The sequence below is a fragment of the Diadema antillarum genome, unplaced genomic scaffold (assembly GCF_040938485.1).
Source record: "Diadema antillarum isolate AM-2024a unplaced genomic scaffold, OU_Dant_1.0 seq00001708_RagTag, whole genome shotgun sequence".
Lineage (NCBI taxonomy): Eukaryota > Metazoa > Echinodermata > Echinoidea > Diadematoida > Diadematidae > Diadema > Diadema antillarum.
Window position 1 is genome coordinate 76,546 of NW_027272398.1, and position 11,906 is coordinate 88,451.

At 37.2% G+C, this 11,906-nt stretch overlaps 1 protein-coding gene across 1 annotated transcript in view; it reads left to right on the plus strand.

Annotated features, from left to right (window-relative positions):
- Positions 1–11,642, plus strand: part of LOC139711823 (rho GTPase-activating protein 17-like) — a gene marked incomplete at its 5' end in the record, with an annotated part of 60,196 nt that extends 48,554 nt beyond the window's left edge. Inside the window, one exon of the mRNA XM_071623673.1 lies at positions 7,863–11,642. Within this exon, the coding sequence (XP_071479774.1) occupies positions 7,863–8,352 (490 nt within the window). The remainder of the gene's footprint in view (positions 1–7,862) is intronic.
- Between the last annotated feature and the right edge of the window lie 264 nt (positions 11,643–11,906).

The window sequence follows — 11,906 nt, forward strand, 5'->3', positions numbered from 1 at the left end:
GGTAATGGAAGTTATTGTCATTAATGGCTGTAGTATGATTTGGCTTCAATAGTACCAAAAACAGAAAGAAAATAACAAAAAATAATCTTATCTTAATATGGCAGGTGTAGGCTTCTAGCACTGAAACAAAATGAATGGTATCCAAATCATCATTTCAGGTCAGTTTCGTGGTAATATGAGATCAGATTTGACACAGATTATTTTGACTTGTTCAGACAAAAAAAAAAAAAAAAAGAGCTACTACCTTGAGATGAGACTAGAAGGTTCGGTAGACATGGAGTCAAGCTTGCTTTAGATATGCTTGTGGAAAATGACTTTTGTAGTAGAAAGTAATCTCCAGATAGAGTTCCCTTTTGTAGTATAATATTACTATATAGCAAATATATATATATAAATATATCATATTCTACTTCAGCTGAACATAACTTAAGTGATAGAGTCTGCTTCTGAAGGCATACTCAGACCTCCCAACCATTCTGAATTTGGAGGAAAGATCTGAATTTTTACAATTCCCAGTTTGTTTGTTGTTGTTTTTTCAATAAGAATTTCCTTCATTTTTTTCCTGATAATTTTACTTCACATTCGTATGAAAACTGCTCTGTCTTTCCTACTTTTGAGCCAAATCATCCCCATTTTTCAGTCAGAACAGTTGGGAGGTGTGCATACTGTTCCAACAACAGGCAGATAGAGTTTGGGTCATCAAACAAATCTCTAAGTACATAACTTGATAGATTAAAATCTTTTTTTCTTTTTTTTGGTAGGATCTTGTCCTCCTGTCTTCCAAAATTTTGTGAAGTTATCAGGTCCTAAAATCAATACCTCTGGCTTGTAATTGTTATCTTTGAAACTAGTATCAGGGGATCAGAGCAGTTGTCATAGAAACAAAGATTTAAGAAAAAAGAATTATCCCCGTAACAGAGAATTGTCGGGGGAAAAAAGGAGTGCAAGGAAACCACAAAGTATGTTGATAGAAACTAGGAACAAAGTTTGATACAATGTCTCCATCGTGAAAAATCTATGCAGCAAATTTAACTCTTCATCTACTTCCCTGAATATTTTAATGAATGTAGTGAAACTCTAGGAATACAAATTTTCTAGTGTAACACCTTAACAGTATAAAAATTTCCCCATTGCTCTTTATACACAGCAGAAAAAGAAAGTAAATGCTTTTTCAACTTCATCTTCCTCATAGACTGTCTGGCTAAAAATGGTGTTTTATATACCATGTTAAAGGTAATTTAATTAGCTATCAACCTAGTAGGTCAATGAAAAGGTTAACTTTACACATGAGTGAACACATTCCTTTTTCTCTTCCAAGGCACAATAGTAAAAATTGCAAAATGGACAAGTTGTTATTCAAGCGTATTTGCTCTTCCATATGATAATGAGAACAAAAGACAAATTCAACAATAGAAATGCAAATTAATTTGCAAAAATCAATCTATGATCTCTATAATGTCTCTGTAACCCTCCAAAGATAAAGAAAGACAAAAAATAATGGAGGAAAATGAAAAATTTTCTGTCAAATCCGCAGTCAAAAGACATGAGAAAAAATTATGGTAACAAAGTTAAATTTGAAACGTTAGTCCAAATTAAGAAAATGTGAAATATTATTTGGTTCTTGAATTTTTCGAATGCATTCTTAAATTTCTCAATTAAAAGGTTAAATGAAGAAATTCTGTCGATCTTTATCACCTTTACGGCTTACTCCCTATGTCATTTAAAGTTTGAATTGATGGAAAATGTTTATGTTCTACCTTCAGTTTCCCCACTATGTTTTTGTTTTGAATATAAAGGGAAACAAGGGAATGGAAACTTATTTCTACTGTTTCATTCATGCCTCTCGTTATGTTAAATTGGTCTTTTGTTATCATTGCTTTCTTGGAGGGCATTTGCAAATGAATTTCAATATGTCCCATTCTGCAATTTTTACTTTTCTGCCTTGGAGGACAAAAGTGAATGTGTTCACTCATGCGTAAAATTTCCCTTTGTATAAACCTACCAGGTTGATAGCCAATAAAATAATCTTTGATTTGGTATATGACACATTGATTTTTATCAAAATCTCCTATGAAAAATATTAACTGGAAAAAGTGTTTACTTTCTTTTTTTTGCTGAGTATATAAAACTCTTGGTGAAGAGTATTCACCATTAAGTGTTAGAATATGACCCTGCATACGATTTTGTGAAACATTGATTTAGAAGACAGATTGATATTAGTAGTGTGATTGTGAAAGGAAAAAATGATTACAGTGTTTATATTTGTTCAGCCATAATTTGTTGGGTAGAAAAGTATTTTCAAACTCTATTTTAGCAGCATTCTTTGACACCTTGTGGTGTCTCAAATTTAATGAGATTAGAAAGGTTAGAAGAAAGTGTGACAGTTTATCCAGCTTTTTTTCGAAAGCACACATTCTTTATGTCATTCTATTGCAAACCTGACTCCATTCTATGTACCTTCTTTCACAGTTTTTGTACCTCAGTCTTGTAAAGAGAGAACTTAATGTGTAAATAGCTAATTCTGTCTTTCTTGTCATAAAGAATGTCACCAATACGACATATAGGATAGGAAAAAAAAAAGTGAAATTCATCCAGAGGCTGTTTTCAAACTGTTACATTTCTATTTTCTTTAGAAATTAGTAAACTATGAATTTGTTTCATAAATGCAATTGTTTATCCTCAAAAGTAGTCTTTTTTTCCAGACTTGAAGCATTTTAGCATTTGTTGATTGATTTCTCACTTCATCTTTGTCAATGATCAGAGAGAAAAAAAAATCTTGTTGTGTATCATGATAACAGAGAAAAAGACATCGCAGAATTTAGGTAAATGCTGTCATGGGATGTACGTGTATGAACAAAATTATTTCCATCACCAAATTTCATTGATATCTGCAATTCATATAAAATCACCATCAGAACTTGAGCAACAATGATGCACAGAGATGTACTCATGCTTCACATCTTAAACAGGTGCACCAAGACGGACAAAGTTACACATGATATGCACTCTAGAGCCCCCCTATAACTATGCCAGGGGTACAGGCAGTATATATATACACACACCACTGCATTCTTAAAAAATACAAGTTAACCAGGGACACCACAATCACAAATGCAAGTGATTGCATCATGTTAAAAATGTTTAAGATCACTGTATTGTGTTGAAACTATCTCCTTCATTATGCTGTGCAACTTAAAGTTGCCATGGTTATGGTAAAAGCTGTTATATTTGTGTACAAATATATTTGCAGAGGGGAAGTCACAGGCATTTTTGGGAAATGTTAGGGGTTTTTTTTCGCTATGTGACACTGAGGCTATTGTATTAATTGTGTACTGATGCCCGTCCATTTACAATATTTTCGTGTGTTGTTAAATTTGCGGCCCAACAGTGATTTGCAAAATTCATGAAAATTAAACCCTCGCAAAAATAACAGCCTTTACCAAATGCAGCATCGAAGGTCATGCCAAATGTTGTTTAAATTTCCATCTTAGAACTTTCGGCTGTCATAGAATCAAATCAGCTACTGTACTCTGAAATTTAAAAACATCTTCTCAAGTGTTAACTTTACATTGTAGAAAAGCAGCTGAATATAAAATACCATTATGATTTATTCTTTGGTCCATTGCATTATTATAAAAGATATAAGATCCGCTTATTTTAATGTAGTAAGTATTATCTGTTATTCATCACAGCTATACCATTTCAACTGTAGAAAAGTTTGATGCAGTGGCCATCATTTCCTTGTGTAGAAACAAGAAATTTAGTGAATATTTGAGAGCAAGCCATTGGCAGACATAAGAGGGGATGATGTCATCCCCTCAGCAGATAGTTTATATCACTGCTGAGGCGACAAAACCTCGTATCTCAACAATAATGACCTTTAGGTCTGCGAACGGGAATGCTAAGACGGCGCTGATTGAGCCAAAAATGGTGTACTGCACATGCGTGACACAATTATTTCCATTGTCCAACCCGTGAAGCTACATGGTCTTAGCGTTCATGTCGCAGATCTAACGCCCACTAATGTCACATGTTCAGAAGATAGGAAAAAAAAAAGAAGAATCCAAAAATGGCAGTCAAAGCACCTTAACCTTTGGCATGCCATGGTGCCTTCATTTTGCGGGTAAGACAGCTAGGATTTGGTCAGGACATCACTTGACTGATTATCTGACCATTAAATTCAGAAAAATGATTTTCACCAAAATTTGAGATACTGGTCTAGTCACCCCAACAACAATATGTGTTCTGTTAATGATTTTATTGTGAAACTTCAGCATTCCATGACTCTCTTTATGTGTGTGTGTGTGTGTGTGTCTGCCTTGGATGAAGCAGTCACTGGTCTATGCATATCATTTTTTCTGTATGTCAAGCAGCCAAAATTGAATATGAATTAGAGTTTTGCTTTTTTATGTAAAATATCCCCTTCATTTTCATCACTTTATTAGATATTGTTGTCTATCACTGTGAACACCTATTTAACCAATCAGAAGATATGAATGTTTCATTCATACTATTTGACATTGTGTTGAAGTAAAATGTCTGCACTTTGTGTGACTGCAGTGTGATAATGTTTTCAATATTACCTTTTGTTTCAACTGAATGTAATTTGAATGTTACACTTTATTTTCATGTAATTTTCTGTTTTCTTCCAAAATCAAATTATTTTTGGCATGTACACTTCACACCCAATGAATGTGTCTTGTGGCATTATTGCATTTTGCAGCTGTGAAACGTGGAGTTTTTGTGTATTTGTTTGGGGTTTTTTTAAAGTTTTTTTTAATTATTTTGATTTTCTGCAAAATGGCACCAGCTTTAGTTGGTTCTTGTTCTTTACAGTGAATTTAAGAAATTTTCAGAATCATCACCCTTTCTCTTTCTTGTAGACTTTCCATATTTATTTTGTCTGGTTATTACTGTATTATATATCATGTGTCAGAAACGCTTTGTTGAGATGTAACCTAATTGTTTGTTAAAGATATACTGTTATGTAGTTAAGTAAATTTACATAATGATTGTTACTTTTTTTAACCTCATTTGTGTTGAACATGTCATTGGAAGTCATATAATTATCAGATTGAAACAAAATGTGATGTACGCTATCAGCTAATTTTCAACTTTGCATCGGAAAGAGATATGCCGTTTTCTTTGCGCTGTTCAATTGATTTTGTTCCCAAAGCTGTGCAAATGTTGATTACCAAATTCTTGAGCACCCATTATCCTTTGAATTCTGTCTATTGCTTGGTATACTTTGGCATGTTTATTTGCTGAAATGGGTGCCTTTGGTTCAATTGTCTCTGTTTGACTTGCAATGCTCCATTTAAAAACAAGGGGTTTTATTCATGGGAAATTAATTGCAATGATTTTTTGATGCATTTTGGTATGTGGCCCAGTATCACAAGTCTAAGGTGCAGCATGCCTAGACATTGGCTGAATTTGAGTGAGGCAGACCTACCAAATGAGACTCATGCACCAGGGGTTCTTCCTCACACTCACATGCCTGACAAGGTGCTTTACCTCACACCTTACAAAAAAGACCCAAATAAAAAAGAGAAAAGCATAGATTTCCAACCACCAAGGAAAAAAGAATACATTTTGGGACAAGTTTTTTTTTTTTCAGTCAGATAAAGTCACATTATTTCATAAGTATGCACTAGATTGCAAACTTTAAAACTTTAACATGATAAAAGTTCCTTACCTTGGTATGATGGACACTCTCTCCCTGCGCGGTTGCTTTTCTCTCTTGAGAAAATCCCACAGCTATCTGCTCTCAAGATCTTGCTATTTTTGGCAAAGATGCTCATGCTCCGATGACAGGTGTATTTTCGGGTACATGTCACGAGACCGACACCCACGAGTCATACAGCTCACAAGTCATACAGTCATACAACTCACCCGTGAGTTATACCGCTCACGAGTCATACAGCCTGTAAGTTCAACACTAAGCTAACAAGGCCCACGAGACCGACACATTAAGCCCCGTGTTGTATCTGTCAAACTCGTGGGCGGTTTTTACCTAGTGTCGAACACGTGGGCGGTTTTTACCTAGTGTCGAACACGTGGGCATTATTTGCCTAGTGTCGAACTCATTGGCTGTATGACGTGAGCTGTATGACTTATGGACCTGTTTTCAATGTTGAACTTGTGGGCTGTATGACCCGTGGGTGTCGGTCTAGTGGGATGACCCCGTATTTTCAAGCAAGACAATAGGAGGTGTTCTCTTTGCCAGCAATTAGATTTCAGGTGCTGTTAGCAGGCCATGAGGGAAAAGTAAAGTTCACCTACTGAACAATGTGTCACAGTGTAACCTGCACAGCTTAAATTGAAGTAAAACAATTATGTAACAAATATAGTTACCATTTGACTATGATTACAATTATGCACCAACATGTCATTTTAAGGGTTAATGGTCCAATGATTTGCTGATTGAAAGTGGATTTATAATTGCTTTCTCATTTTAGCACTGTCTAGCAAATATTCAAAAATATGCTCAGGATTTTAGAAAGCAGACATAAATGGGTATAAAAAAAAAGAAATGAAGAAAAGTGAAATCAGCCTCTTTCTAAGTGATACTATGCTGTAATGTCGACGTCATCACACTGTTAATTTCTTTGTTTCATGAGTTTCTGTGATTTATGTCGGATGGTATGTCATGATGCTAGTGATGTCATCACATTAGACTACAATAGGTCCATCCCAACAGGGCATTTATGGTATAATGTCTGTTGCCTGCAAGAGTACAGAAGCCAAGCTTGTTTTCAGAGAAGATGCACTGTCCCATATTATGCTGTAGTCTTCTGCTCACATCCATAATAGCTTTCATAAAGTGTAGGCCTGGTGGTTTGTGGGATCAAGATGCTCTTTTTTTTCATGACATTTGAATTATCAAATACTGTAAAAGTGGATATTTTGGTGGGAGTTATTTTTCGCGCTCGGCTGGGTTGGATTAATTTTGCAGGTTTTTAATTCCGTGGAATCAGGACATTGATTACATGAAAGTATTGCATGCAAAAGTATTTGCATGCTTTTATTTTTGCACTAGCTTATGGAAGTGCGAAATGCGCAGAAATTTCCACACTGCAAAAATGTCCACTTTTACAGTACTTAGCATACCTGTGTCTGTGTAAGAAACATGACTTTCTGTTTTTCATTTTGCTTTTCTCACTTGGGCAAAAGGTAGAAAAAAAAAGATTGTGCATAATATAAATGACAGTCACCTCAAAGTTATTTGCTTCTCTTTTTTAAGCTGACCACTTTTACATATCTTTTCTCCTTTTTTTTTTTTTTCTTGTTGTGCTCTGCTCTGCTTGTGAAACTGTACTTCAGGGTTGATATTAGCTTCTTTTCTTTTTTTGCCATCAATGTTTGTGGACAAGAGAGCCATTGTGGGGAACACTGGATATGTAAAGCATCATTTCAATACACCTCACTTAGTGAATGAAAGCAGTTTGCTTGTTGCACTTGTAGTGTGTGCACATAGCAGTCTCATTTAAAAAAGGACTCATCGAGCTATTTAGTTGTAGATACACAAGCTATCACTTGCCACTCTTGCTGGTCTTTTCTGCAATTTTTGTTTAAGCATCTTCTGGGGAAAACAAGTAAATGCTATTGCAGCAGTTCTAAGCTTTCTCAGTTTCTTAGCACTATGCTTCAAGTCTGGAAAGGAGCTACTTTGAATGCTTTTGATATGAGTTCTTTGCTACTTGATTTCTGTCTCTCCGTCTTCCTTGCATGAAGTAATAACTTTTATTGAATGAACATGAGTTGCATCGAAATTGAGTTCAGTGAAGTTGTTGTGTAATGTTGTACTGCATGTATTAATTTGTTGATGTTTCATTGGTTTTTCCTCTTCATTCCTCCACCAGACCTGTAAGGAATTCCACCCTTCCCAGGAAGTCAGTGAAAAGATCACACGCCCCACCCCCTCCAGTGAGTGCTTCGCCGAACCCCTCCCCGACAAACAGCCTGGCGAGGAACACCCCACCCCCAGCAGCTGCGGCCACGCAGAACAATCACAGTGGTTCTGAGTCGCCCTCGCAGACGACAAATGGATCGATAGCCAAGCCAGAACGCCCCCCGGACAAGCCCCCAATTGCTGGAAAACCTGTCATTGCGGAGAAGCCCAAACTCGAAAAACCCACAGTACCGAGTCCGACCAAGGAGCGCCCAGGATCAGGACGTGACAGCACCGACGGAAGTGGAGTGCCCACAATTCCGCCGTCGCCGACAACCAAACCAAAAGCAACGTCGTTACAAAGACCCATGACAGCACCACCGCCCCCGCCACCCAGCGCGAAACCACCAGAAGCCAAAGACGGTGTCAAGAATCAAGAGAGCTTTGACACCGACTTGTGACATGGTTCCGGTGTGGAGAGATGAAGACTTATGAATTGCAAGATGGCAGTGTCGTGATTTTATCACGAGAATGTTGTACACTAATACCAAATAAACTTGCACGGATATTTATGATGATACTAAAAAGGAAAATGTGCTGCTTTGGTCTGCAGTGTTCCGACTGTAGGCACCCCTCTCTTGTCTTTGCAGAATCTCAGTGGCAGCCTACGTTGTGCAAGCTTGATTTAGATATATTTTAGACACTATCTTTGCAATCGAATTTCTAGATTATACATAATGATTACTCACTTTATTGGATTGTTAATACCTGTTTGATTGGCATTTGAAAAGAAGTGAATGAAAACTGGTGTTGATATGTAAAATGAGGGAACATGGTTCCCTGTATCCATTGTACTGTGTATCATTTGCATCCCTTTAAATGATGCTTTGCACTCTGATATATACATATTAAAGGACAAACAAGGACTTGTGTGTAATGATATGTTGCCTCATCGTTTTTTTTCCAATATTTGGAAACCACTCTTTATCAAATAATTAGACTCTGTAGATTCTGAATTTTCTCATTTCCATTTCTGTAGTCCCACGCAGAGTTCTCTAATAATCGTCTCTGTCCTTCGTGACTCCCCTCTTCTCACAAACAATCATTCTCATATTACATGCACAAACTGTATAGCCAAAAGGGGGAGATGAGAATATGAAATAGATATGAAAGGAATGACAGAGAGCAGAATGCACATAAGTATTAATCTACAACACAGTTATAGAATATTTAACAGTAAACTCTTCTACATCATAATCTTGTCTATGAATAGGCATTTTTGTTTGCATGAACATGTGTGCATGTAAAACTGTGTGTGCATCTTGTACAGAACAGATGATGAATGTTATAGCCATGCCTCCTGGCAACAAGTGGTACATTCCAAAATAGGATACCCAGTCTATGCCAGCCAGGCACATTCCATTCAGAAGCAGAGGGACGATGATTCTCTCCTGAACTTGCATATACATCTTATGGAGATATGAATGTATTGCTGTTATAGTTCACATTCTACCGTGTGCCACTTTGCTTTTTCCTTCTTCAAATCATGGAGTAGAAGAGAGTTTTTTGTGCAGAAGTGCTGGCAGGTTCCATGCAAAAGTTTCTGCCATTTCCTTGTATAGAACTTCAACAGCTGTGTACACCAATAAGCACGATGCACTTCTGAGGACTGTGATCTCTGGAGCTGTGCAAACTGTAAGAGCTGCTGCAGGTTGCCATGGTACTGCTCTGCTCTGAGCCAGATTTAAGGTTTGTATGAGATCTTATATGTATAGAGTACCAAGGTGATTATGTCATAGCTTGGGTTGGAACCAGGTGCAAACATGTGTAGCAGCAATAGTGTTCACAGATATTGGGGCCAGGTGAGGTTGTGTAGAAGCTGTTTCCATGGCGATGAATGGCTGTGACATCACATTTTTGTACTCTATAGGCGTGGTCAGACTGGCAAAAGATCGAGAAGTTTAAGATCGCGAAGTTTGGGCCATTCGTACTCGCGCGAGAAAGAGTGCGCCGTCCGATGGCTAGTGATTGTGATGTAACAATGCACATTTGTACGTGACAATGGCCCCGCATTTCGGAGACACCGCCCGCAAACAGATCGAGAAGTTTCGCGACAAGTTTCGCGGGAAGTTTGCGGTCACACTGGCAAAACTTCGAGATCTTAAAGATCGCGATCTTAAACTTTGCAATCTTTTGCCAGTCTGACAGCGCCTTATATGTAGTTTTGTGGGGCCATCCTACATTGTTCTCACAGCACAGAGCCTGGTGTATGTAGCCAGCTCACAACTCAATACAGCTGTTGTGTGAGGGTATCTGTACGTGATTTTTTTGAAAATGTCTATCTTCTACTCAGACCAATTGATTTTAATATGAAAGTTATAGATTATCACGCTGAAGTATCCCATGTCTAACTTGGAAGTTTCACTCATTTCATATCACAGTGATTATGAATGTGTGAATGAGTATGATAAGTGGCCATACTGAAGTCCAATGCCACTTTTGAATCTGGACACAAGAAATTAATTCCAGATTAGAAAATCTTGATGGCATGGCATGCAACTAAAATGCTAATAATGTGTCATTCAGATGTCTTCTGATTTGGTGTTATAGGTTGGGGATGGATGGGGATGCTGTTGAGATTCTAGCAGTATATTTGAAATATTTACAAGACAGTTGATTAGCTGAAAAACTATAAAGGAGTTAAACCATGTAGGATATATCCCAAGTGTAATCACTGTAGATAATGTTGATACCACTAATAATCTTGATACCACTCTCTGTGAGGTTGTAGTAAAACGAATGCGAAGCAAATTTAGGTCTATCGGTCACATTATAACTCATCTGATACTATATATTGTCCAGAGACATTATCATCGAAAGAACTAGCTTGACACGTTCTAACATTTGATCTTGGCGTTGACTCACTCATCTGAGCATCTTATGAGAAGGAAATATTAAAGCGTTTACTGCACAGTCTTTGCCTTCTGTTACTCTGTGTTTCTGCTTTCCACCTTTACTTTCCTGAAAAGCATTTGATGAGGCTATGCATCAGCCTTTTCCTATCGTAATGTGATGAATGCTTGCTTCAAGTGGTCTTGGAAGAGTGCAAGGATGTAGGTGATAGCTGTGGGACGATGAACAGAGACTTTGAAGATAAACCATCCATTGCTTGTAGGAGTAATTTTGGAATAACAAAACCGTTACATGATGTCAGTCCAACTCGTGTGAAATATGTCAGATGCTGCAAGATAATGAAGGTAGAACAGAGCAGAATGCCAAGCAATTTCCATGACCTTTTGATTGCCACATCAGCATTAAATATCAAAACATATGAAAAAGATTAAGTGTAGGATGAGGCATTTTATTCCAGCAATATTTGTACTGATTATTTCATTATTATAGATGTGACTGACTTTGTCAGCCTTCGAAAGAAGTAGTGTCCAATGATGTTTTTAGTGCTTGCCACCTAATTTAGATAAGTGAGTAAAAGGTAACAATTGTATGTTTAGAACAAGAGCTTTCTTGTCCATACTTGACATTTTTGTGCGTTTTTGTTTCTAAATATATGTGTCTGCGTAGCATGCAGCTGTCATTTCCTAGTCTGAGCTCATGATGGAAATAGGCTCATATAGTTTCCAGATGTTAAAGAGCTGTCATTTTTTTTTTTTTAAAGTAACATGCATGTCTTTTTTGGACATGGTGTGTAGGACTTGTACGGTCTCTTGCCTGATCTGGATGTCCCTGCGTACATCCAAGCAAATCCTCCCCCACCCCCCCCCCCCCCCAATTTGTTATTGGACTTCACAGTCTTGTAATTCAATTGCATGGTGGATTTAAAGGGATGGTATAGTATTGGTTTAGATGAGGAGTGGGCTTTCAACTTTTTGTGAGATACCAAGAAAACACTTTTGAAATAGTACAGAGCATACCATTCTAAGAGGAATTCAAAGTTTATTTGATGAAAATTGGTTTTGGAATTGCTGAGACATCCAAAAGTTTTTGATATCTCAGCCAT